General features: G+C 44.4%; 1 protein-coding gene across 2 annotated transcripts in view; it reads right to left on the reverse strand.

The window, feature by feature from the left end:
* NBAS (NBAS subunit of NRZ tethering complex) overlaps nt 1–25,482 on the reverse strand; it is a 1,762,396-nt gene that overhangs the window by 1,293,240 nt on the left and 443,674 nt on the right. For both annotated transcript variants that reach the window (XM_069235962.1, XM_069235961.1), the window contains exon 18: nt 10,115–10,252. In XM_069235962.1, the coding sequence (XP_069092063.1) occupies nt 10,115–10,252 (138 nt within the window). The remainder of the gene's footprint in view (nt 1–10,114; nt 10,253–25,482) is intronic.

Below are 25,482 nucleotides of genomic sequence, written 5' to 3' on the forward strand. Positions count from 1 at the left end.
GCACCATGACTCTTGCAGCTACCAAGGCTTGTTTGTTTCTCCTCCAAGGGATCTTCAGGCTCCATGAAGCCCCAGCCTCCAACGCTTGTTCCTGCAGTGACAGTATCCTGCCTGCTGCTCCAGCGATGTGGGACATTCCTCCAGGTGTGCTGATTGGGCCTGACTACAACTCCTGTGCCTGCTGCCAGTGGGTTGCCTGTGGGGGCTGCCTCCTCTTGTGACTCTTCCAGTTGCGGAGGCTCACCCCAGACTCCCGTTCTTGGGTCGAGTCCTCTGGACCTTCTGGTCCTCTTCAGCATTGCAAACCTTCTTTTCCATCTCTTGCATTTACCGAGGCTTATTGGTGGTTTTGCAGCACCACTATCCTACTGCATCTCGTCCGCCGACGTGGGACATCACTTGCATCACTTCTAGGACTCTTCTTCAGCTCCTGTGCTGCACTGCTGCCCGTCATTGTCCACCTGCGACCTGGTCCTCCCTCCACAGAATGGTGGGTAGTGCCTCCTGCCACAACTGGACACTCCAACTCGAAATGGACTTGGTCCCCTTCCTCTGCAGGTCCCTCTTCTGTCAGGATGCACCTTTGGGTTCTTCCAGTCTTGGTTGGGTCTTGTATAATCATTGTCCAAAGTCTTCCTGTTGGTTTTGGGAAAACCAGATACTTACCTCTGCTCTCCTGGTCGCTGTGGGTCACTCTGGTACTCACCTCTTGGGTTTGCTAGTTCCTCCAGCTCTCTTCTACCGATTCCACTTTCTTGGGTGGGGGACTGCCTTTCACATTCCACTTTTTTAGTATATGGTTTTGCCTTCCCCTAAGGCCCTCACTTTTTTGCTATTGCTGTAACCAATGCATATTGCTTTCTATGCTATTTACTGATTGCTAATGTGTATGTAATAGTGTGTTTACTTACCTCCAGTTGGGGTATTGCCTATTCAGTATTCTAGCATTTGTGTTACTATAATAAAGTACCTTTATTTTTGTAACTCAGCGTGTGTAAGTGCTGTGTGACTATACTGGTATTGCATAAGCTTTGCATGTCTCCTAGATAAATCTTGGCTGCTCATCCACAGATACTCTAGAGAGTAGACACTGACTACACTTCCCTAATAGGGGATACCTGGTATAAGGTGAAAACACCATAGATGCTCACCACACAACAGGCCAGCTTCCTTTGATTCTAAAAGCAAGGCATGTTTAGAAGATCTAGAGTAATAGCAAACAATCTGTTTCTCCAAGGAAGAGGGAACATAGTCAAGGAGTATTTACAGCAATTGTCAAAGAGTTTTGAAGCAAACTCTGATCTTGAGAGTGAGACAATAAGAAAAATTTACTTACCTTTTGTAATGATCTTTCTGATAGATACTTTATTTACCTACCTCGCCTCTTGAATATCCCAGGCCTCAGACTGGATCTCAAACCTTTCAATAGGTCTCTCATGCCGGTAGACAGCACAGATCCATATTGGGGCAGGAAACTACTCCATCATTACAACAATGGAGCCATAAAGCATCCTCCCTGGCATCCTGACATTACTTTTCATCCATTTGTTTTAGTAAAAATGTAGGTAAGCCCAGTTACAAGACGTTTCTATAAATAAACCAATAAGAGCAAAGATAGCAGCCTTTGTGCGATCCTGGATACGAGACGGAAAAATGGTGCTAAAGTGCTTAGTATGAAACAGGCAGGATGGGGTTTTTAGACACTGGAACCAAGCTAGGGCAGGAGTCTATCTTATCAGATCACTAATCAGTTGACCGCGTGCAAACTTAGTCTCCAACAATCAACACCTAAATCTCGTCTGAGCTGAAATGCAGCAACTGAGAACCTATCCATTACATTTCCTCTCTACAATAGTGTTGAAATTAAGTAGCCAAGACACTCTTAAACGGTTTAGGTGATTCTGTACCTCTGTGGAATATATGGCTATGATAGGTAAGCTTTTATCTGTTCTCTGCTGATGCATACACAGACAGGTCAGCTACAAACTCCCTATAGAGGCTCTAGGGATTTTTTGTGGGAAAGGTAGGAAGGATTAAAATTTACTAAAACAGGAAGTCTCTAGACGCAATACTATCTCACACAAGTACTTACTTATTAACAAATGCACAGCACTACTCTAGCACTGCATAAGCAATGTGCTGAAAGGCTAATATTTAAGGCACTACGAATGAATGAATGAAATTCTGTGGAAGAGAATTCCAACGATTGGCAGACAGAAAAGAGAAGGCAGGACCACCACATGATGTACAATACAGAGGGATTTAAAAATTATTTTCTGAATTGAGAGCAAATGAAGATCTCTCAGCTGATAGGAAATGGAAGAATAAGGGCGGCAGTGTCAACTCTGAATTTTGAATCACTGAAGCAGAAAACCTAAGATGCCAATATACAGAGATTTCCTGTAATCAAGATGAAATATAATCGGAGACTGTAATGCGGTCTTCTGAAAAGAGTTGGGAGGAAAAGGAGAACTTTCCTGAATACGTTTACAAAAGAAAAGCTGAAGGTAGCAACTAAGCTAACCTGAGATGAAAAACTGAGTTTGTTGTCAAACATGACACAGAAGATTATATCAAAGGGGTTAGAGCAGTGGGGGTTAGAGCAGTGGTGGCAGGGATAAGACTTGTTGGCCACCAGGTTGACGACTAGACACAACGGTCTGTAGTGAAAATAAGGTCTTTGACATGACCACATTTAGTTTGAAGCAGTTAGCATTTATCCAAGTGGCTACTCAGGACACGTGGACCTGTAAGTATGTAAACCTTTGTGGGTATGAGCAATATTTGCTGTGTGGTTCCTATTATGAGAATAAAACTGCGTGTTTTAGGGTGATAGCACCACCAAATGGGGCAGACTGAGTCAACCCAACACCACTTGGAAGATGTCAGCCAAATCCTGGCTAGTCCTTAGTGCATCACCCAACCTTGGAAGGGAAGAGGTTATTTGTGGCAACCTAAACCTGACAATCTGACTCTTCAGGGAAGTTGTGGAAACCGATCATACCCCTTTCACTCAGTTACTCAGTGACGCACACATGACAAGGCAGGACAAGAGAGGCAAACTGGATTTCAATGCATCTACTGAAGTAGTTGCATCCTAGTTTAAAACGTGTGGGCTGCGATAATAAGGCAGATAAAACATAATACAGTAATCATCATTACATCCAAGGTAAAGAGGATAAACAACCACACCATTTTGTAGGATAACAGAAAGCCTAGGGATTGTAGGAGTTCCTGCCTAAATCATATGTCTAGATCTGAGAGCATAATGGTTGTAACCTTTCAACCTGTCCCGATCCAGGGGATTAACCCCGACCCTATGTCTGAATAGTGTAGCAGGGGCCTGTCTGTTGTTTGATAGCAATCCACTCAGAAAGCTGAGGAGTCAGCAGGAGGATCAGCAAAGCTGTCTGTAGTGTGGTATGGATCCAAGGACAGTCATGACTGGAATCCCCTCTGCCTTCCTTAGGCTTATGTGTTGTTTATATAATAACCCATACAGAGTTTGAAGAACAAGCCTGAAGTACTGATGTGTCTAGTGGATATAAACTGGCTCCTGGATTGGCAATATGAGTTAGCACATCAGGTACCATATATGACAGTCTTGGTCAAGGCACAGAGTCCACGATGAACAATGGCTGATAAAATGTGATTTATGAACTGTGTCTTCTTAGAAAGACGCAGCTGAATAAAACATAAAAACAACAAGTTAAAAGACAGCTTTGCTAAAACATATGAAACCAAATAAAATGTATGAGTCTAAAAGGCACAGGCCGGGGAACTAATGCTAAAATAAGGGTGTCCAATCTAGGTGGCTAGAGGGGTCCTACAAAATATTGTTGTGCATATATTGCTAAATGTATGGTCTCTGAAACAACATTTCTCTCTATGAGATAGTTCGCAAAAGTCCTGAAAAAGCTTCTCTATCTCTATCTCAACCCTGCTGTAACTTATCTTAATTGTGTCTATCTGGCAGTAATGCAAGTCTTGGCATAGACTCATTGTGTCAAACACAACAAGAGACAAATCTACAAGCCTGTTGCCTTTCTGCTCATAGTGGTAACACTTTTGCATGCACTGGGTGTGTTCTGGATAAAAGTCTGCGTTTCTACTATGCTACTAGAATATGATTAAAAGGTACAAGGTCATTGGTGAATAAGCCACAAAACTTTTACCTAAGACATAAAAAATACTGTTAATTTGGAAAGAGATATGCTGTTGCTCAGCAGGCCAGAAACTGGTTGCATGAACAAGAAAAAGTATCAGTCATATTAGCAAACAAGCTGCTATGAAGAGAAGAGCCAAGATGGTGGACTGACTGGATATGCCTTCCCACATATTTTTGCTACTAGAGACCAGAGCGACCCACCTCCTGGATCAGCACTCCACATCGAGATGCATGGGGGAAGAGGCATCTGAAGCCCAACAGCACTCGAAGCGATGGAAGGGGTGCTTGGAGAGAAGGGTAGGTCTGGCGACTGAAGAGATGAAAGGGTAAGATGGCGTAGTGGGACATATGTTCTACAGTGTCAGTCCCTTCCGATCCACGTCAGTGATGACTGACAAGGATGTTGCACATAATAGACAATGATGGAGGACAGCTTACATATTACAGCACTTGCAGAGTGCCACAACCTGCAACAGAACTGTGCATAGTGCCTGACAAACGTGTTTCCTACTCTCCTGCCCATCCCAAGGGTTGTCTATGTATTACTCAGAATGAGAGTGTGTCGATAAGGAGTAGGGCAGTCAGAATCACAGGATCTTCCAGCATGGGATAATGTTTCCTTGTGGCCTGAAGGCGCATCACTGGTATTAAGTATGGCGTATCGTGCAATTAACTTATTGGATCCATCAGGGCCTCAATTAAAGAGTAATAAAGGTCCATTACCAATTACCTAAAACAAACACCAATAATTTAGTTTTTATCTTCTTCGAGGGTATGGGAAAGGGCCAGAATCTACGCTACCTTCTGCTTACACCCACAAAAGAGGCACATAACCTTCAGGATTCTCCCTTTTAAAGGAGGTTTCCATGTTGCTGGCATTCTCTGGATTGATCAGCAAGCCAGGTGAATGCATGTCTTCCAACTCACAATTGTCATACTCATGGTTGTCGGTGAACTCTGAAAACCTGTTGATTCAAAGTCTGACTTGATAAAGACCTTCAATGTTGCAGATTTCTCAGGCCTAGCAACTTAACTATCACCTCTCAGAATATTACACATTATTATTTTCCTGGAAGGTCTAAGGATAAAGTTGGTGACCTGTGTTGGTGGGAGGCTAGCAACAAAATATTGCCATGCTCTGTGCCATACATAATGCAAGCCCTTTGGTCCCCTCACCAACCTATGCCAAATGACAGTGCCAGAGACAACACAGTGGCTTTACTAAGCATGAGCAGAAGTCACCAGCAAGAGGTTGTGAAGTCATTGGAGCAGCAGTGACACTGTAGGCTTGCAATGGGATACTATTTTGCAGTACCTGATGCCCTTGAGTAAAAATTGTTTCAGGTGTCTATTTCCCAATACCAGAATACACTTTGAGGAGGACTGAGTTACAAATCAGCACTAAACAGGTTTATTCATCTCATGATGGATGCGGACGCGGGAACGTGATGCTCTTTACTCTTCTTGCACCTTCAATATTGATAGAGCTTTTCCCTGGGTCACAGAAGAACAATCATTTCCCATTGAGAAGAGCAAAACTTCGGGAACCTCCCCTGACAAAGTGATGCTGATAAGAGTAGTGCCTTCCACTCCTTCAATGCCTTAGTCTACATGTGAATACAGAGATCAGTACCCCTCTACTAATACCCAGGCAAAGACACCATCTGAACAAGAGACTTTCCTTGGGTAATGCCTTGCCTGGTAGAGACTCTATCTAGCCACAGATTCCTTACCTTAGAATAATCCCCAAGTGTCAGACTGGATCCAGACATTTTCAAGAAAAACCCCTATGCACCGGTAAGTGGTGTCATTTGGTTTGCACCGGTTATGTCCATGCTGGAAGTGACATGCATTGTGCCTATACAGGCACCACCCCAGCGCGTTGATGTCAGTTTCTTTTTGTAACTTTCCATACCAGAAGTGCAGAGTCAGGGGGAACACTGGCAAACTGGTGTGCATTCCAAGGGTGATACTTACACTGTAATCATTTTGCAGAGCAGGCAGGAAGCGAGGGTCGGTAAGGAATCTGCGGCTACATAGAGTCTCTACCAGATAAGTCGTTTCCAAAGGTAAATAACTTTATCATCTGATAGAGACTTCTATCTGCAGATTCCTTACCTTAGAATGATACTCAAGCAATACCTCCCTGGAGAAGGGTCTGCAAAACAGAATTTAGGCCAAAAAGTCTTGCAGGACCGAATGGGCAAAGTGCCAGTCACAAAGGACCTGACTATTCAGGCCATAGTGCTTGGTAAATGTGTGCAGAGATGCCACGCTGCTTCTGACAGATGTCAAGGCGAGTTAATGCAGCGGCTGTAGCCTTGGCTCTGGTGGAATGAACTCGCAAGCCCTCAAGGAGGGGGGGGGGGAGAGTTCTTCTTGGCCAATGCGTAGTAGATCTTTATGCAGTGCGCTATCGTTATATGGCCCTTTTCTGCATGGACTTCTCTTTCTTGGGTCCGGTATGCCCTACGAAGAGTTGATTCGTCTACCCGGAACTCTTAGGTTCATTCATGGTAGAACTTTTGAAGAGGATGCCTGCAGTTCTCTGACCCACCAGGCGGATGTTGTGAGGTGCATCCTCCTGAAGAGGCAGCCTGACCGGAGGGCCGATGGTTATGTCCAACAGCTCGGAACACCAGACACTCTCTGCCCAATCTGGAGCCACAAGAATGACTTGGGCTCTGTCATTCTTGAGAACTCTGGGTAGGAGAGATATCAGGAGGTGTACAGGAGGACGGAGCTCCACTCTAGATGAAGAGTCTCGGATAGGGAGCCACCTTGGAAACTCCACCATGCAGAACTGCTGACCTTGCCATTTTAGGGGGCTGGCGAACAGGTCTAACCAAGGCTCTCCCAACTTTTGAAAGATACCTTGTACCATGACATTCATGATCCACCAGGCATTGACGGCTGAGTTTGTCTGCCCTGGAATTCAGAGAGCCCACCAGGTGTTGAACCACTGAGGAAATGCCCTGACGTTCCAGCCATGTTCAGAGGTGCAGGGCCTCTTGACAAAGAGTCTACGACCCCACCCGTTCTGTTTGTTTTAGTAACACACAGCAGTGGTGTTGTCCTTGAACACCTGCACTAGCATTCCCCTTCAGAAGTGAAGAAAGAAATTCTATGCCAATCTGATTGCCTGGAACTCCAATAGGTTAATGTGGAACCTGGACTCTGCCGGAGACCAGTGTCCTATGATCGCCACCTCTCCCAGATGGCCACCCCAACCCAGTTCCCTCTGAGATGTGGACCATGTCATAGACATTTCCCTGATGCTGTGCCTACTGGAACCTCAGGTCCCACTGCAGAGCCCTCATATGCCAATGGCATGTGTCACCAGGAAGATGTAGGAGGCCAAGAGGCCCAATAACCTCAGTCAATTTCACTGAAATCCAGGATAGAGGCTGAACCATCTGTATCACAGCCTTAATATCCTCTACTTGCCACTCAGGAGGATAGGCCCATAACTGCACAGTGTCCATAGTCAGTCAATGCCTACAATGAAAGGTAATTTCGGAGAAAGAGTCTAGGTGTGACTTTGGCATGTTGATAGTGAACCCCAGCAAGTGCATGAGGACCTCCTTAGTCCGGCGGTGGGAGACGACTGCCTAGGACAAGCCCACCTTCAACACTCTATCACTGAGGTAAGGAAAGACTGGAACCCCCAACCTCCGCAGATGTGTTGCAACCACAGCCATCACTTCAGTGAACACCCGATAGGTGCTAGTAAGGCCAAAGGAGATCATGGCAAATTGAAATTGCTCCTGGCCCACAGTGAACAGTAGGTAACATCTGTGGGCAGGCAGGATGGGAATGTGGAAAAATGCACCCTGCAAGTCCAACACCATCATCCAGTCTCTAGGGTGCAGGACCGGCGGGACATGAGCTAGGGTGAGCATCCTGAACTTCTCTTTTCCAGGAAGAAGTTGAGAAGGCGCAGGTCTAGGATAGGACGGAGGCTTCCATCATTCTTGGGCACCAGAAAGTAGCGGGAAGAGCAACCATGACCTATTTCTGATGCTGGCACCCTCGCCATGGCTCCGTTGGCCAAGAGGGCAAACACTTCCTGACAGAGCAAAGAGAAATGGTCTTCCATTAGCCAGTCATCATTGAGTGGCATGGGTGGAGGGGTCTACAGAAAGGGGGTAGCGTAGCCCCTTATATGTAAAACCCACTTGCTGAATGTTTTTGACTGACTATGGTGCATGTAATGCCGCATCCTGGCCCCCACCGGATGCCCATGTTGGTAAGAGGGCAAACTAAAGGGGTTTGGAGGATGTGGCTGTGGGGTGGTGGGGGGGGGTGGGGGGGGGGGAGTGGTGAACAGGCCTGACCTCTTGCTAGTGACCCCACGTGGTCTGTGGGAACCACATCCCTGGCCTCGAAAAGACTGAGAAGCCTGTTGGCCTTGGTGAATGCAGCTGCGAGTCCTTTCTGTAGCCACAAAAGGAGGACTGGGGTTGGAGAGCGGCCATGGATAGGCTCAAAAATCTGGCCATAGCTCTGCTATCCTTAAAACGCTCCCACTCACTGTACCTTCTCACCAAAAAGCCGAGAGCCATCAAAGGCCATGTGTATAAGTGAAGTTTGGACAGCCCCCAAAAAGCCAGTGGTTCTCAGCCAGGCGTAGCACCTAAGGGCCACTGATGATGAAATTGCTCTGACCAGCGAGTCAGTCGTACCCAGTCCACATCTGATGGTGAACTTCCCTGCATCTTTCTTATCTGCAATTGCCTGTGACAGTATGGCTCGGACCTTCTCGGAGACCATAGACAGCATCTGCCCGACCGTATCCCAGATTGTATGGGTATATCGGTCACCGACTACAGTGCTAGCTAGGCTGGCAGAAAAGGACATCATCTTACCAAAGGTATCCAGCCTCTTGTATACCCTATCCTATCCAGTGGAGTGATGGGGAATGAGCCACAGTTGGTTTAGGAAGTGGAGGCTTGGACCAACAAGCACTCTGGGTGGGCTGCTGGGTTAAGGTAATAAATATCAAACAAGTAGTGACGCCAAGTTGAGAAAAGGTCAGTCACAAATTGACTAGGGGTAGCTCTCAGATCTGCGTTGACTGGCGCAGCAAAAGAAGAACTGATGTCAGTGTGCCTAGTGGCACCTATATAGAACCACGCATATCCCTTCCAGCGTGGCCAATGCAGATCCAAACAACGGCAACTACCGGCACGCAGGGGTACTGCTAGAAAATCCCCAGATTCAATATGAGGCCTTGAGATAATTCTAGGGTAAGGAAACCATGGCTCCAAGTCTCTTTCAGATATAAGTTCCATGCAGGTATATCCTGGACAAACTCGTTGAAAGGCGATTTGTTGTGGTAAGTGCCCTTTTTCATGTACTGATTTGGTTTCTGTATTATAAGTACTGTTGCTCTTTTGACTGAATTCTAGGTGAACCACACAACCACCCAATAAACATGAACTGTACTCTATAAAAACGGTAAACAAAATATTGAAAGTGCCTATGGGTTTCTTAAATATAAAATAATAGTTGTTATTTTGTGACCAAGTCCTTCCTTCTAGCTTCATAGCACTGCCACTTACTTAGTATCTTCAATAAAGGAGATAGAAATCTTGGAAAACAACCCAGATTATATTTTGCACATTTTTCAATTTTTAATAACAAAGAAAACTGCAAACTTATGCTGGTAAAAAAAGCACAATGCATGGCGAACTTAATATTTTGCTTATCTTCAACAAAGTACCAGAGACCCTGACGCAGTTGCTAATTTGTGCAGTGAATTCTTCAAACCAATATCTATTTTTGAATGATTTCCCATATTTAGAAATAATTTTCAGGCACTACGTAACAGATGGATTAAAGAGAAATGAAGAATGTCCACTGCTAACAAGGGATGAGGGAACTACTTATCAAAAATAGGTCTGATTATAATTTGTAATAACTACAGTCTGTTTTCTTGCTTACTTGGAAAAGTTAACACGCTTTAGCAAATCTTGCTGCTTCCTAGATTCCTGCTCTTTTCTACTGTTTGCTTCTTCAGCAGGTGACAGGAACTCTTCATAAGGGATATCTTCTATGTCTACGTCTCCAGGAAGAATGAATCTGTAAGATGAAAAAAGGTTATCTGACAGGTTGAGTAGTTTCACAACAGGTTACATCATCACTTCAATTGACATAAATGCTACTTTATCTCAAACAATAATGCACTAATCGTATACATGACTGTGCTGCCCTATGAATGCTACTGAGTAGTCCATCTTTGAAAAGTATGCTGACGTTGACAAGCCAAGTCCTCTAAGTGGTGAGCAACCAACCAAGAGGAGATTGTTAACAACTGTGCTGTAAACTTAAGTACAAAAAAGCAATCTCAAATGCAAACAGAAGTATTTGGATCCTTTCAAACTCTGCCTCATTGTCGTTGTCTAGCAGTGCCCTGAAGCAAATCTGTTGTGTGTTTTCTCAAACTACCTGGTTGCTATGCAGGTAGAAGATAGCTTCCACCTGGTTATAAAAGGTTAAAAAAGATGACCCCTTGCTAGTCTAACCAGCAAGGGGGGTGGAGGAGTGGGGGGAGAGAAGGGGGTAAGGGGAGACATAACAAAGTTCTTACTTGCAGAAAACATGAAAGCCACCGTTCCAGCAGCAGCCCAACAATACCTGATGGCCCATTTATTCGAGGCACTCATGTTTGCTCTATTGAACTTCCTCTTCCCCAGAGATCTCTTGCTTGCTCATTCCACTTAGGCATTCATGTCTCTCTGTTACCCAAGTTGTACAGGTACTCTAGTCTGCTCTTCTACCTCCTGACTGCCGGAGGCAGAAGCAAAAATAGGGGTGTAGCACCGAGCAGAAGATAAAAGATGTTGATACTGTGCAAGTGGGCATGTATCTGTGTGTGCGCCTCTCTGTGTGTGTCTCTTTCTATGAGTATCTGCGCCTGTGCATGCATGTTGGAGGAGCGTATGAATGTAATGCCCAAAGTCCACCCTAGTGTCCCTAGCACAATGGGATAATCCTTAGCATCTTCAGGGCATACAATTGGTGATTAGAATTCCAACACTAGTAAAATGTTGGCCCTCGCGCATTGGTGGTAATTCTTGGCAACTTGTGGGCACACATAGCACAGAACCACAAAAAGCTCTCAAGAAAGAATTAACAACACTCATCTTCCACTCTTTGCCAATAAGAGCTGCTTACCTGCACATGGATCCAATTATATTTTAAACAGTCATTGGTCACAGTACCCAGCAGCATTTGTTATACTCATTCTTTCCCTTCCAGTTTCCCTACCTCCTCCTGCCCTACCCGCTCTCCTTATCTCTCTCCCTTGTACCTCACTTTATTTCTTGTCTTCAAAAATTTATTTTCTATGATCTTGCTTAAAATGTGAATCAGATTTAAATAAATTCAAGTAAATAAATAGTATGCCCTACTAACACATTTAAAAAGACCACTAAACATATTCATCACTACGATGGCATATGGTTAATCACAGATCACCATGCTCGTCAAGCCTGGAAAACATGATCACATTTCAATGGAATAACAACAAACCTCTCAGGTGCATCTAGCACTTTTTGTAGCAAGTGCAACACTTTTTTTTTAGGTTTTGGCTGCAGACAGCTTTAGCAACTTGTTGAAGACTTACTAATACACGTACAATAGGCTTTGGTTCATTCCCTTGCTCATGACAAAACCGCTTTCTTGTCTATCTCAATTCCCTACTTCTGATTCAATGGCTCTCTGTCCTAATCTTGAGCCTGTCCTACCCAGCTTTCAGTTTCACAGTGTCTTCAATAGTTATCTTCCACTGCTGTGAGACTGTGCATTGCAGTGCTTGCAAGGGTCTGTTTTGCCTCCCTCTTTCTGTCAACACTCCTCCTTTACCTGTTTCTCTTTTTGCGTCCCTCATCCGTCTCTTATTTAACCTCTTAACATTTCTCATCCTCCATGCAGATTCTCCTTGATCCGTATGCCTCCTTGCTAACTTCTGGTGACTCACAGCACTTTTGGCAGCTGGTCAGTTTTTTTTAGTTTTTTTTTACCATTTCATGTTGGCCATTCATGGCGCATCCTTCAATGTCCCTTTTTTACTATTGTCAATCCTGTTCAAAGATGGTCACCACTGGTGCATGCACATCCACATCAGATATCTTTGAACAGGATTTGTTAAAATAAAATAAAATGGTTTCAAAGATGGCCACTGTGGATGTGGGCACATCCATGCCAGTTATCTTTGAATACAGGCATATTCATTGCAGTCATCTACCATAAAAGAAAACGCATTAGCTAAAACAATAGGTTTTACAGCCAATGATTGTTAAACATACTACTACAATTGTTGTGCATCAAGTGCACAACAGACCAGATGGCTAGCATTCTGTCTGTTGACAGTGCATGGTTAATTTTAGTCTGTGAAGAAAAAAACATGTGTGGAAAACCCATAGATCTGTCAAGCAAGCAGTGACTTCAAACACAACAGGACAGCCACCTGCATTCACAAAGGTGCCCTCCTTTACTTTGGTACCCCCAAAAAAAGAGATAAGTGGCAGATTAGTTATGGCCAATGATAGAATGAAGGATAACAGAGTTATGCATGTATCATCCTACTCGTGAATTAATTTCTACAGAACCTCATGGAACTTGCTGAGGGTGCTTCCATGCGACCACAGAATATATACTTTGTATAGTACAGAAGGTTTGGACAGTTCAGGAAAGCATATAGCCCATGCAAGAGGAGCGTTCGAATCTATAAAATAATATTCACTAAGATGACTCTACAAAATGTGTGCAGAACAGCAAATCTGTGCCAATGTCATGCACTGCTTATAATCTCACTCATGACCTGTTAAATTACATAATTGATTACGTGAGTGATAACGTCATCAATGATACTATAACTAAAATGACTCTATAATCTATTACATCCCTTAGAAATGGTAGTAAAGTGCCTATAATGATGTACAGCCTAAAATTACTGAGTATAGGTGTCGGTCAATAAAATGGACAAGAGGTATGCCTTGGAGACAAGTGTGGCTTTGCATTGCAGAAGCTACATGACATATGGCATACATATTAGTAAAGATTTGAATGCAAGCAGTATCCGCTTAAACAAGATACATGCTGAGCATACCTGGCTTGGTTGTAAAGGCACGTTTCTAAGCAGGCTCCAGGTAAAAAGCAAAGCCTGCTGCCAAAAATCTGTGAGTGAAGCTAAAGTTACTGTTCACAATAGATTATCCACCTGTGGAGGTTTGGGCACATACCCATGTTAAATATAAGTCACACAGTTCTGTATACAATTATATGTAAAGTGCAGCAGTATGTATGAGTAGAGGATGTTTACATGAAGAAAGTTTTAAGACATGGCACATCCATGAAGACTGACATATGGAGGGGTGACCCACTAAGAGATGTTTGAAGTCACAGTGTGACTGAAAGAGTGGCTTTAAAGTTGCATGCCATTGTCCTAATCTCAGTAACGTTTGTACTGTACTGTACTAAACAACAGAGGGTTGTCCTAAGGGTCCTTAAACTTTTTAATGCCACACCAGTGCCCCACTCCCCAAAAATTTCAGAATTATTCTGTTAAATTGGCAATGTTTAAATATGCCTATACTTAATTAAACATTGCAGTTAAGTTATGTGAACCATTTTAAAAATGCAATCAAGTGCATGATTGCCAACCGTACTATTCTGGTTAGCTAGGCTTTACTAACGTCTAAATGTATCCACAGTGTGATTATCAGAAATTCAGAGGTGTTGAGATGTATTTAGAGTCCATTCTCTTTTGACGCATACTCCCAGCCAGATATAAATAACAAAAGAAGTTGCTGATGGCCCACTAAAGAGAGGCTTACTGCCGCTCATTTGTTTCCAGCTGAAAACAAAGTACTGTTATCAGCCTGATGCATCTTTTGGCCAGAGCCTGGCATTCGCCCATGGGATCAGTTAAGGCCCCCATAGGATCACCTTCCCCCCAGTTTGAAGACCCCTGGTCTAGGTGAAGGTGCCTTATCAAGGCCCAGTAGATACCTGTCAGGCGACTGTCTCATAATTGTGGTCTTGTGAACTGATTAAGAAGCTGATCCGATTAAGCTGAATATAAAATGAAAACGTTTTGGATGGTGTTCAAGGTTTAAAAAGTGGCTGACCTCTATAAAGCCTACTGAGGTATTTTGTTTCTTGGTAGAGTGAATACCACTAAAAAGAAGATGACATCCACCAAATGTAGCTGACGTGACAGATATGCAACCTGGATGATGTCATTAGTGAAGTCATCAATCATGATATTAGTGATGTCAAAAATTATGGCATTTGACGTCATGAGTGATGTAGTGTGTGTTCCATAAGCATTGCATTACGAGTGTGAAAATTATACTTAGTTCATCAATTCAGTATTATTTTCTTTAAGAGCAAGTTCTTAGCTCATTTCAACACCTAACTATAACGTCACTCTACCCTTTGTTTTTACAGTTAATTTCTATTTTTTAACGTACATCTAGATCTTTTTTATGATACCCAACTAGAACATCACTTTAACCTTTTCTGCACTGCCTTGCCTTTCATTACCCCAGAGACATCCACAAAGAGCAGATCGTTCAAAAGGTAGTCTTTGGTGTGCTCAATATAAAAGTTAAAGGCTCTCTTGGAGCCAGCTGATGGAGTCTCTCCTCATTTTTTGATGAGGTAGAGTAAAGAAGGCCCTAAGGGTTGAGGATTGTCCAACGTGAAAGGGAGCCACTACTTTAGGCAAAAAGGCTGTGCTGGTCCTTAACACAGCTTTGACTGCACTGCAAGAATTGAAGTTCACTAATGAGATGAGCTCACAGCAAGAACAATCTTCAGAGCAGTGGCGGCTCCTCCGTTATGGCAGAGGAGCATCACCCGCCCCCTCCACCCCCACCAGCAAACCTTTTACTACAAAACGATAATAAACCGTGTTTATTATCGTTTTGTAGTAAAAGGGGTGGGGCATTGGGGATAACAGCCATGGAGGGGAGCGCACAGAGCACTCCCCTCAGTGCGCATGTATGTTTGTCCAGCCGTCTCAGGTCACCTCAGGATTTAACCACCATTCGCGATCCGATAGGCGCCATAAGCTGAACTTGTCAGCCCTGGTGTTCAAAGATCTCACTAGGTGATTCACAACCAGGGAGATGCCATGACGCTGCAACCACCACGACAAACAGCCTTTTGGCACAGACCCGGACTCTGCGCTGCTTGTAACAGTACTACATGGCAGTGGTGTTGTCCATGTGGACCTGTACCAGTCTCCTTCTGACAGATGATGGGACGGCCTTCGTAGCCAAGTAAATGGTTTCATCTTCAACAGGCTGATGTGGAGTTGGGTTTATGGTGGAGACTAGAGTCCTCTTATCACCAACTCTCCTAGATGACCCACTCCCCAACCCAGGAGAGATGCATCCATCACCACCATCAGCTCTCAGTAGGGCAGGGAGAAAGGTCTGCCTCACAGCAACTCTCACTGAGACCTAGGATGAAGGCAGAAAGTATGTCTTGCGATGGAGGGAAGACCGTGAACAGCACTGTATCAGGAAAGGCTCCAATGAAAAGGAGCCGCTGCAAAGGAGTCAGGTGTGTGACTTTGCCCTAGTGAATTCAGGAGGCCCCCTGTCATCTGGAGGTGGTCTATGGCTGAAAGTGGCCATCAGCCAGTCGTCGAGGTAGAGGAAAAACTGGTATCCTGATCTTCAAAAATGTGTTTCCGCTACCACCATCACTTTCGTGAAAACCCAATGTGCTCTGGTAATGCTGGAGGGGAGCACAGCAAACTGACAATGCTCCTGGCCCCTGCAGGTATCATCTGTGGGACTTCAGGACAGGTACATGAAAGTAGGCATCCTACAGGTCCAAAGGCACCACCCAGCTGCCTGGATCCAGGACAGACAGAACCTGGGCCAATTGAATTTGTCCTTCTACAGGAAAGTATTCAGAGAACGGAGATACAGAATAGGACAAATGCCTCCATTCTTCTTTAGCACGAAAAAATGATGGGAATAACATCCACTTCCTGTTTCTGAGGCTGGTACATCTCTTTAGCTCCTTTGGTCAAAAGGTCCTGCCCCTCCAGAAGCAAAAGGGTCCAGTGCTTCTCGAGAAAGCTGCTCTGATCTAGGAGGGAGATGCAGTGGTTCTGAAAGGAATGGTAGGAATTAGCTCTGTTGAACAATCTGGAGGATCCATTTGACTGATGTTACGGTTTGCCATACGAGAAAGAAGACTGAGACTATTGCTGCCAGTGATGGCCCAGATGTTGTCTACTGGAATCGTGCCCCAACCTCAAAGGGACTGCAGGACCTGCTGCAGAGGAGGTGGATCTTGGTGCTGCTGCTACCCAAACCTCTGGATTGCCTCCAAAAGGCTTGCAACTGTTGAGACAACAGATGCGCAGGCACTGAAAGGCCCAAAGAATGCATTGTGGCTCGGCTCTCCTTAAATCTCTCCAGTACTGAATCTGTCATCTAGCTAAACAGGCAACAGTTGTCAAACGAAATGTCTATAAGAGGTGCTGAGACATTCCCTGAGAAGTCTGTGAACTTACTCCAAGCGTGGTGACTGAGCATCACATTCATGTTGATTACTTGGACCAAACAAACAGTAGCACCCAAGCCAGACAGTATAAAGTATTTGCCGGCATCCTGACCATCCAACCAATAGTTTGAGCCAGAGTGTTCTGTAAGTCTTCATAGGCTGCCGACAAAAACTCGCCTACCGTGGCCCAAAAGGGCATGTGCATAACAACCAAGTAAGCAGCTTGTGTCGAATCTCCCCAAGGTAAGGCTGACCGATGAGAACATCAGTTTTCGGAATGAGCCAATTCTCATGAATTCTCTATCCTCCGGTGAAGCTATCAGAAATGCATTTGGGTTCACCTTGCTTATGGAAACCTCGACCAGAAGATTTTCGTGACTAGGGTACTGCTTAAGAAATTCAGGGTCGCCTGGCACCATTCTATGGCGTAAAGGACCTGGGTGGGCAAACATATGGTTTAGTCCAAGTGCCCAGTAGTGTGTCTGTGAGGGTTTTATAAAAAAGTTGCAGAGGTTGAGAGGATGCCTGTCCAGGTGAAGTACTTTCATGAGCATATTAGTTGTGACTTCCATAGAGTGGAACTGTAGGTCTAGAACTTTAGCTGCATGCCTAATCACAACAGCAAAGGAGGTAGTCTATTCCATAGGTGGCCTGGGGCAAATCAGGGGAGTGTCAGAAGAAGTGTCCAACCCACTAGCTTCTTGTAGGTATATGTACAAATTGTTGACCTCATCATAGATGTGTGGAAATTCTCTCCAATCATCTCCACTGTCAGCTCCGAAAGGTGATTCCTATAAGAGTCGGATCCAAAAAGCTGATAGAGACCCTGGGGATGGGTCTGTGGAGAAGGCAATATTCTATCCAAGTAAGACTAAATGAGGACAGGGGGCAATAAAGTGGATTCCGGGTATGGCCTCAAAGTTGAGCTGAACACTACTATAGATGGAAGGTCCTCCTCCAGCGGCATTGGGACAGCCATCAGTGTCGAAGGGACTGGTGCAGATTTTGGTGCTCGAATCGAAATCGCCACCAAAGACCGAATGGCACACTGATGCCCTTACATTTTCTCTGGAGATAAATTGGTGAGATGGGATGAATCCTGCTTGGCTTTCTTGCATTTCCTCTTCCACTCAGATTTAGACTTACCCAAAGATTTTAACCATGACAAGCACTTGTCGTGAGAACGGCTTTGGAAGCAGGTTCAAGTCCAAACTCTTGACCCCGTAGGGAGTAGACAATTTGTGGATTCTTCGGGTGTTTCACCCATGTACAACTTCCCATTCCCAGATCTCCTTCAGGTTCATGTGGGCACACAGCTCCCATGACTTACAGCTGTGACCAAAACACCAAAGGCACCACTGAGGCATTTGTTTGCGACAGTCTCTGTAAGGTTTAAACACTAATCTCTGGAGGGGGCAGGGTTCCCTTGTACACTGGTGGAGAAAACAATTTTGAGAAAAAATGAAAAAATGTCATTACGTGACGACGGAGTGGAGCTCTGGATCCACCTCTGAAGATGTGGAAAGAAAGGAATTAACCTTGATTCAAAGGGGTGGTGCTTATATGCGACTTTAGTGTCACTTCCATAGCGGAATGAAGCCAATTAGGAGCACCATGGAGATACATTTATATATGTATACATTCACTGTAAAAACCTAAGGTTACAGAGACATTATAGTTTGGGTCAGAATCTACACTTACAAAACTATAGAAATTCAGCTGGTAAAGCTGGAGTTATTTCAAGTAACTATAACTCATGCCCTAAGCTAACTATAACTTGCGCCCTCCGCCATGCACAGCTTTCTCAACAATAATTTTATTGCAAATGTTGCGGTGATAATATCAATGATGCCACTGAAGATGTCATGAATGATGTAATATGTGGGGTAATTAACTGTGCATGGCGAGGGAGCAAGTTATAGTTACTTTAGGGCACGAGTTATAGTTACTTGAAATAACTTACTATAACACCTGAATTTTTATGGTTTTGTGCATGTACATTCTGAACCTAACTATAACATCCCTGTAACCTTTGTTTTTTTCAGTGAATTTCTATGGGTTTTTAGATACTAATTCTTAACTATAACACCCCTGTAACCTATGTGTTTTTTTTTCCGAAGAATTTCTATTTTTATTAATGCAGCGGGGGGCCAACCCCCAGCCGCACATGACCCTGAGGCCAAACCCAGCGTGCTGCCAACCCCACACTGTGCATAGGGGGTTTTGCAGGGTTATATAAATAAATTTATCTCCCAGCGGTTGCCACTGGGTAGTTATAGTTTGGGACAGTTTCCATAGAATTATTTTTTTTTTGGTTTGCTTATATATTACTTTGGTGCTATTTGACAAATCATCACAAAACTTTCCAGAAAAAAGTCTCATGGTGAACCGTCAAGCGAGGGCGGAGAAAAAGGGAGGGAGGTCCCAAAACAAGTTTCCTCATTGATTTTTCTACAGGAAAATTAGACACAGCTACATCCAAAACGGCTGACCTGAATTACACCAAATTTGGTAGAATGGTAGCAAGAGCTTGGTCCAGAAAGCGTGCTTTTTTGGGATTTGATTCAGTAGTTTTCAGGAAATTAGGGCTAAAAAAATGTAGATATTTCATGCCATGGAGGATTCCTGAAGCCAACAGATCTTGAGATAAGATATGATTGGCTGCCACAGCATAACAAAGACGTGAAGGCAGGCATTTTAGAACTCAGGGACTAAGTCCCCTGTCCTGGGCAGAAACAGCTTTGCTCCCACCTGAAGGGAGAAGTGAAAACAGCTGCTAGCTATGGATCCAGCTCCCACCAGCCCCCAGTACACCTCTGACATACACAGTGTTGTCTTCAATGATGTAATTTCAGGCGTGGTAGAAATGTTATCAATGATGTCATAGAACATGTCATGAGAGATGTAATATGTGAGGTAATTAGCAGTGCAAAGCAAGGGTGTGTGTTATAGTTACTTTAGGGTGCGAGCTACACTTGCTTACAATAACTATAACAAGTGAATTTCCGTGGTTTTGTTATTTTAAAATTGAAAGTTCTTACTGACATTTTCACCTCCCACAATGTCTCTTTAACCTTTGTTTTTTTCAGTGACTTTCTAAGTTTTTTTTTTATGAATGTAAAGTAACATACTGTTGCAATTCTTAACTATAATGTCACTTTAACTTTTCTTCCATTAATTTCTATAGATTTTTTAATGTAAAGTAAGATGTTGATTGGTGTGCGTGGCATGGGGTTGAGCGCAGTACACGGCTTGGGGTCAGGCATTGACTGTAACCCACCCCGTGAGCTCTCTACGTGCTGAGGCACATGACGTTTGGTTGTGAGCAGTCTGGGGTTGGGTACAGGGCATGCCCGGTGGCCAGGCCCGGCCTTCAACCACCCATGAGTAGCCTGTCCCCTGCAGTGCATGGCCTTTGGTGTGCACAGCGTACAGTTAGGCGCAGCGCCACGCCTGTGGTCGGCCCTGCACACAAACCCCGCAGGCTATGTGATGTTGCAAAATGAATGATGATATTTTAATTAAGGCAGAATTTCTGACTTTGTCAGATGGTCAGAATACCAAAATATGAAAAGTGGGTCTATAAGTTTCTTCAAAACATCATCAATAATTCAAATAAAAAGTGTATTTCATTCATCCACACATTGCAATGTGTAATAAAAGTTATTGCCATTATTTTTTTTAATAAAGTCTTATTAAAAAACTATAAACATATCTGAGTCTTTCATTTAACATTTTCAGGCCGTAGAATTCAGCCACAAAAACAACCCACAAGGGGGCCCTGTACTCCAGCTAAAAAGCATACAGCTCCAGCCATAAAAAATGGTAAGCTCACCTGGGGTCATTCATTTTTGCTGACCAAGGAGACTTGTTTTTTTGTACTGTGGGGCTGTTGGACTCTATTCAGCCCCCGAAAACATTAAAAAGTAGGCTTGGTAGTGCCCTGTCCCTTCTTGGGGCACCACCAAGATCCATAAAATGCAAATAACAACCCCTTGCAGGACATTAGGGGGTGCTCCATGCTGTAGCAGGAAATAATAAATGAGCATCCTTTGCTGCTCATTTATTGCTGTTTTATTCTTTTTTTAAAATATTTTGGGGTGTCCGGGTGCCTCCCCAGGACACCCACAACTTTAATTTTTATTAAGGGCCCTGATGGGAGCACCAGGGACCCTGCTGCCCCACCGACTCCCTGCAAGTTGCTCCATGGTCCACGCAAGAGCCGGCAACATGTTTTGGTTTTTTGTTTAATTTCTTTTGAAAATCTGGGGTGGCCCAGAGACCACATGGGGCATCCTACAACATTTGTGAGGTTGGGTTAGGAACCTGCAACACTTTTTTTTTTTTTTAACTGAAGTGTCCTGGGGCACCTTACAGCATGTTTTTTGTGTTGTGGCTTTGGAGAGTCCTAAAGCCCCTACAGCCCTGCCGGCTCCCCTGCAGGCACCCTTCCTGGGTGCAGCAGGAGCCGGCATTGCAGGAGATGCCTTTCGGCCTACTCCGGCCAGGGGGAAGCAACTCTTTGTTGCCTTGCCTGCTACAGCACGGACAGCGAGAAATATCTGTGGTCCCACCTGGCAGAAAAAACTTTCTGCTCCTGCTGGGTAGGAGCAATAGAGACTTTCCTGCACATGCTCTCACGGGCAGGAAAAGACTTTCTCCTGGGTGATCATAGCGAAGGAGCAGGCCCCTCAGGTGATAGGGTCCCGAGGCCAAAGCATGGTGCAGGCCTGTGAGTAATCCCCCCCCCCCCCCAAATTAAAGGTTAAAAGTCCCTGAGGAATGGGGTCCCTGGGCACTAAAAAAAGCTTGAGGTGGGGGGCTGCATGTCCTCCTCTCCAATTTAAGAAGCAGCCACAAGGGATTAGGTCCCTGGAACCTCATGGCAGCATGATCCCTCACCTTTAAATAACAAATTGGTCCTGGCAGATGGGGTTCCCGGGGTCTTATGGAGGCTTGACAAGGGCACTGCATGCCTTCCTTCTTTATAAAATACACTGCGCCGCCCTCATCCAACTCCAGCCTTGGCTCACCAAATGCAAATTGGCAGTAAATAAAAAAAAATAAAATGTTTTGGCCCTGGGGACACCCCTCATCAAGCTTGAGGGAGCAGGATATCCCTTCATTTGGTCCGTATATGGGTTTTCTACACTTTTTTTTTCAGGGCAGGGGATTTAGTCCCCCAGTCCTAAAATAGCTAACTTCAGATCTTTGTTGAGGTGCTGTTGCCAATATCTCATCTTTAGGTCGGTTGACTCAGCGGATCCTCCGCAGCATGAAATATCTAACCTTAATTTCTCAAAAACTACTGAACAGAAGTACACCAAATAACAAAAAGCATGCTTTCTGGGCAAAGATCTTGCTTTCTGCCAAATATGGCGTAATTTCATTGAGTTATTTTGGCTGAAGTGGTGTCTAATTTCCCTATGGCAATATTAATTAGGAAAACTTGTTTTGGGACCCCCCTTTTTCTCAGCTCTGCTTGGCGGATCACCCAGAATCTTTCCAGGAAGGAGCAGAGGTGGGTGTGACTTTTTTTATGAAAGTTCTGTGAAGATTGGTCAAACAGTGCTACGTGGTCCTGGCTATAACTATCCAGTGGCAACTGCCACTGGGATGGAGATATATATGTATCACTTAAAAAAACAAAGGTTGCAGGGACATTATAGTTAGGTTCTGAATCTACTTGCACAAAACCATAGAAATTCAGCAGTTATAGTTAGATTTATTTCAAGTAACTATTACTCGCAGCCTAATGTAACTAGAACTCGAGCCCCCACCACGCACAGTTTTTTCTTCAATAATTTGCTAATGTTTCATTGATATTTTTATTGACGTTATAAAAGTTGTCATGAGTGCTGTAATATCTGGGGTAATTAGCAGTGCATGATAAGTGTGCGAGTTATAGTTACATGAAATAACTAACTACAACTGCTGAATTTCTATGGTTTTGTGCGAGTCAATTCAGAACCTAACTTTAACGTCCCTGTAATCTTTGTTTTTTTTAAGTGAATTTCTAAGGGTTTTTAATTCTATTTCCAAACTAGAACAACCCAGTAACCTTTGTTTTTTTTCCAGTGAATTTCTATGTTTTTTTAAAAGTAATATAATTTTCATTACTGTACATTAATCCAAGCACCACTGCGAAATGCCTTCGGCCAAGCGCAAAGGGGGCTGGCCACAGAGCCTGGCCTGCAGTCACTTCCTGTGGCCAACTACCCAACCCTATAGTGCTCAAGGTCTTTGGCCATGCGCAGCAGGAGTTGGTCGCAGGGCCTGTCTCTCTGGGTGTGAGAATAGGTGTGAGAGGGTGTCTGGATGTGAGATTGACTGTAAGAAAGTCTGGGTGTGGGAGTGCGTGTGAGAGTGTCTGATTGCGCTCCAAAAGATGAAAGATCCATTTACCTGCATGCAGGATTTCAGATCGTTTTTTAACAGAGAATCGCAGAGTAAACACACTTGCTGTGCCTTCCCCAAGCCCAGGAGTTAGGATCATTTGTCCTTTCTAGAAGTGGAGCTTTAACTGGGGAACCTACTATGTTTATATTTGTAAATGCTTCCTGTTGAGGTCCAATTTCTGTGAAATGATCATCATGGCCTGAACGGCCTGGTATTTTTATGGGGGAGGTGGGAGGTGCAGAGGGCTGCGTGGTACCCCTCCCCTGGGTGCTTTTAGCCCCCTGGATCCCATACCCCGGGGCCTGGGGACAGCGGGGGGAGCTTGAAAGCCTTTGTGGTCCCATCTGGCTCCCCGCCTCCTACAGGAGCCGGCACTGTTTTTGCACACAGGGAGCTTCTAAAAAGGCAGCTCCCTGTCTGCAAAAGCAGTTGTTTGACAGCTGTCTGACAGCTCTTACTTGCTGCGAGGAGAGTGTTTGTTGTTACTTGGTGGGAACTGACAACATTCCGGCCAAGTCATAACAAACAGCTCTGTCCCGGGGCTGGACACCCCAGGACATAGCAGGAGCTGGCCCTGGGGGGGGGGTGAGGGGTGGCGGTCCTCCAGGTCCATTACTGGCTCTTTGAGGGGGCCGCACAGACCCCCTCTAACCTGAAGCAGCCCGGGGATGTGGTGGTGTCCAGTGCCGGGGGTCATTGATGGACCCTCTTCATTCTTATAATTCAACCCCGGGAAGGTGGCGGTCCCTGGGGGATGTGGTGGGGGGTGCGCAGGCACCTGCACACAATTGAATATTTGCCCTGGGGAGGTGGCAGTCCCTTAGGCTCTGGGGGAGAGCATACGGCCTACCCCACATTAAATTAGCATTTTGCCCCAGGCAGGTGGTGGTCCCTGGGAGGTTGCCCCCACATTTTACGTTGTGATCGCCCCTGTCTTTAAAAAAAAAAAAAAAATGCTTTTTAGCCCTGGTGGGTCCCTCTTGGACTCCAGCACCACAGCTAAGGAGTCAGAGTGTCCCTACCCTGGCCCTTTTTCTTTTTTGCTTCTTTTTCTGGGACTTGGCTGAAGCCGAGACCCAAGATGGCTGCCAACACTTCCTTGCTGAAGTGTTGGCAGCCAATCAGATATTCACACAGGGACAGTTTGATCTGTTGAGGAACTGCGTCTCTGGGTATCTATATGTTTTGCCCTTGAATATCCCCAAACCTACTGAACGGATTTACACCAAATTACAAAAAGCACAATCTGCGCAACAAGATCTACCTTACTGCCAAATTTGGTGTGATTCCGTTCAGCAGTATGGGCTGTGGGCAGGTCGAAAGACCCTATGGAAAAATTCGTTTTGGGACCCCCCCTTCTCCTTTTTCTCAACCCCCGCTTGACCGATCATCCAGAAACTTTCAAGACAGCACCTGAACTGAACAAAGTATAAGTTTTGAAAAATCGTCAAGCGGCTCTAAAGTTATTGGCAAAACAAAAAATGCTCTTCCTATGGAAACAAGGTCCTAACTATAACTAACTACTGGCAACCACCAGTAGGTAATTTATCTCAGCGGGGTAATCGTACATGCAATCTGAGGCAATTGGAATCTTAGTATATTTTGGAGCTTAACACCAAGATCCAAAATGGATTCAACATCGACGAGGAGATATCTGTACATTTAGGTGATTAACTCCCTAGTATTGTGCCACGGGTCTATTTCCCTGTGGTTTCAGGCTGTGGTCTATTTTTGTTTTATTCTTGTTTAGTTTTAATGACCAGATCGTACTGGAATAGTTGTGTTTTATTCCTTTGATGATTTGTATTCCACATCTTGATATATGTCTTGAAGCGTGCATTTTTGTGTGTCTTTTGGGTCTATACAAGGTTGGGGCTTCCGTTCTGATTTGGCAAGATTACTCTATTATGCTGCCTTGAGTCCAAAAAGCAATTATGATACAAGAGAACTAAGATATCTATTATTTTGTATTATTTTCCTTTTTCTACTATTATCAACCATCTGTTTTTTTACTTGGGTTGCCCAAGGGGGCCTTATACCTTGCATTTCATAATTGGACGTGTTGGAATGGTGTTATTCATGTCCTATCAATAGGAAAGTGAAGTGATTTCTGCCCAATAGATCTGATATTTAGAGTACAAAATGCAAGAAGTGTTCTGCCTTTCTATTTTGTGGTTATTCACCCACTTGGGTTGTACGAGGAAGATGATGTATGGTTTAGGCATTTAGGCATGAAAAGATAAGTCCACTTGGGCACAATGTTTATCATTTATAATTAGTTTTTTTATAGTCTAACAGTCTTATTTGCTGACAGGTTTTTGGAAAGTATGTTTGATGTGGACCTAGTTACAATGCAATAAGGGAACACTCCTCCTGGA

Source organism: Pleurodeles waltl, chromosome 5 (genome assembly GCF_031143425.1).
Source record: "Pleurodeles waltl isolate 20211129_DDA chromosome 5, aPleWal1.hap1.20221129, whole genome shotgun sequence".
Lineage (NCBI taxonomy): Eukaryota > Metazoa > Chordata > Amphibia > Caudata > Salamandridae > Pleurodeles > Pleurodeles waltl.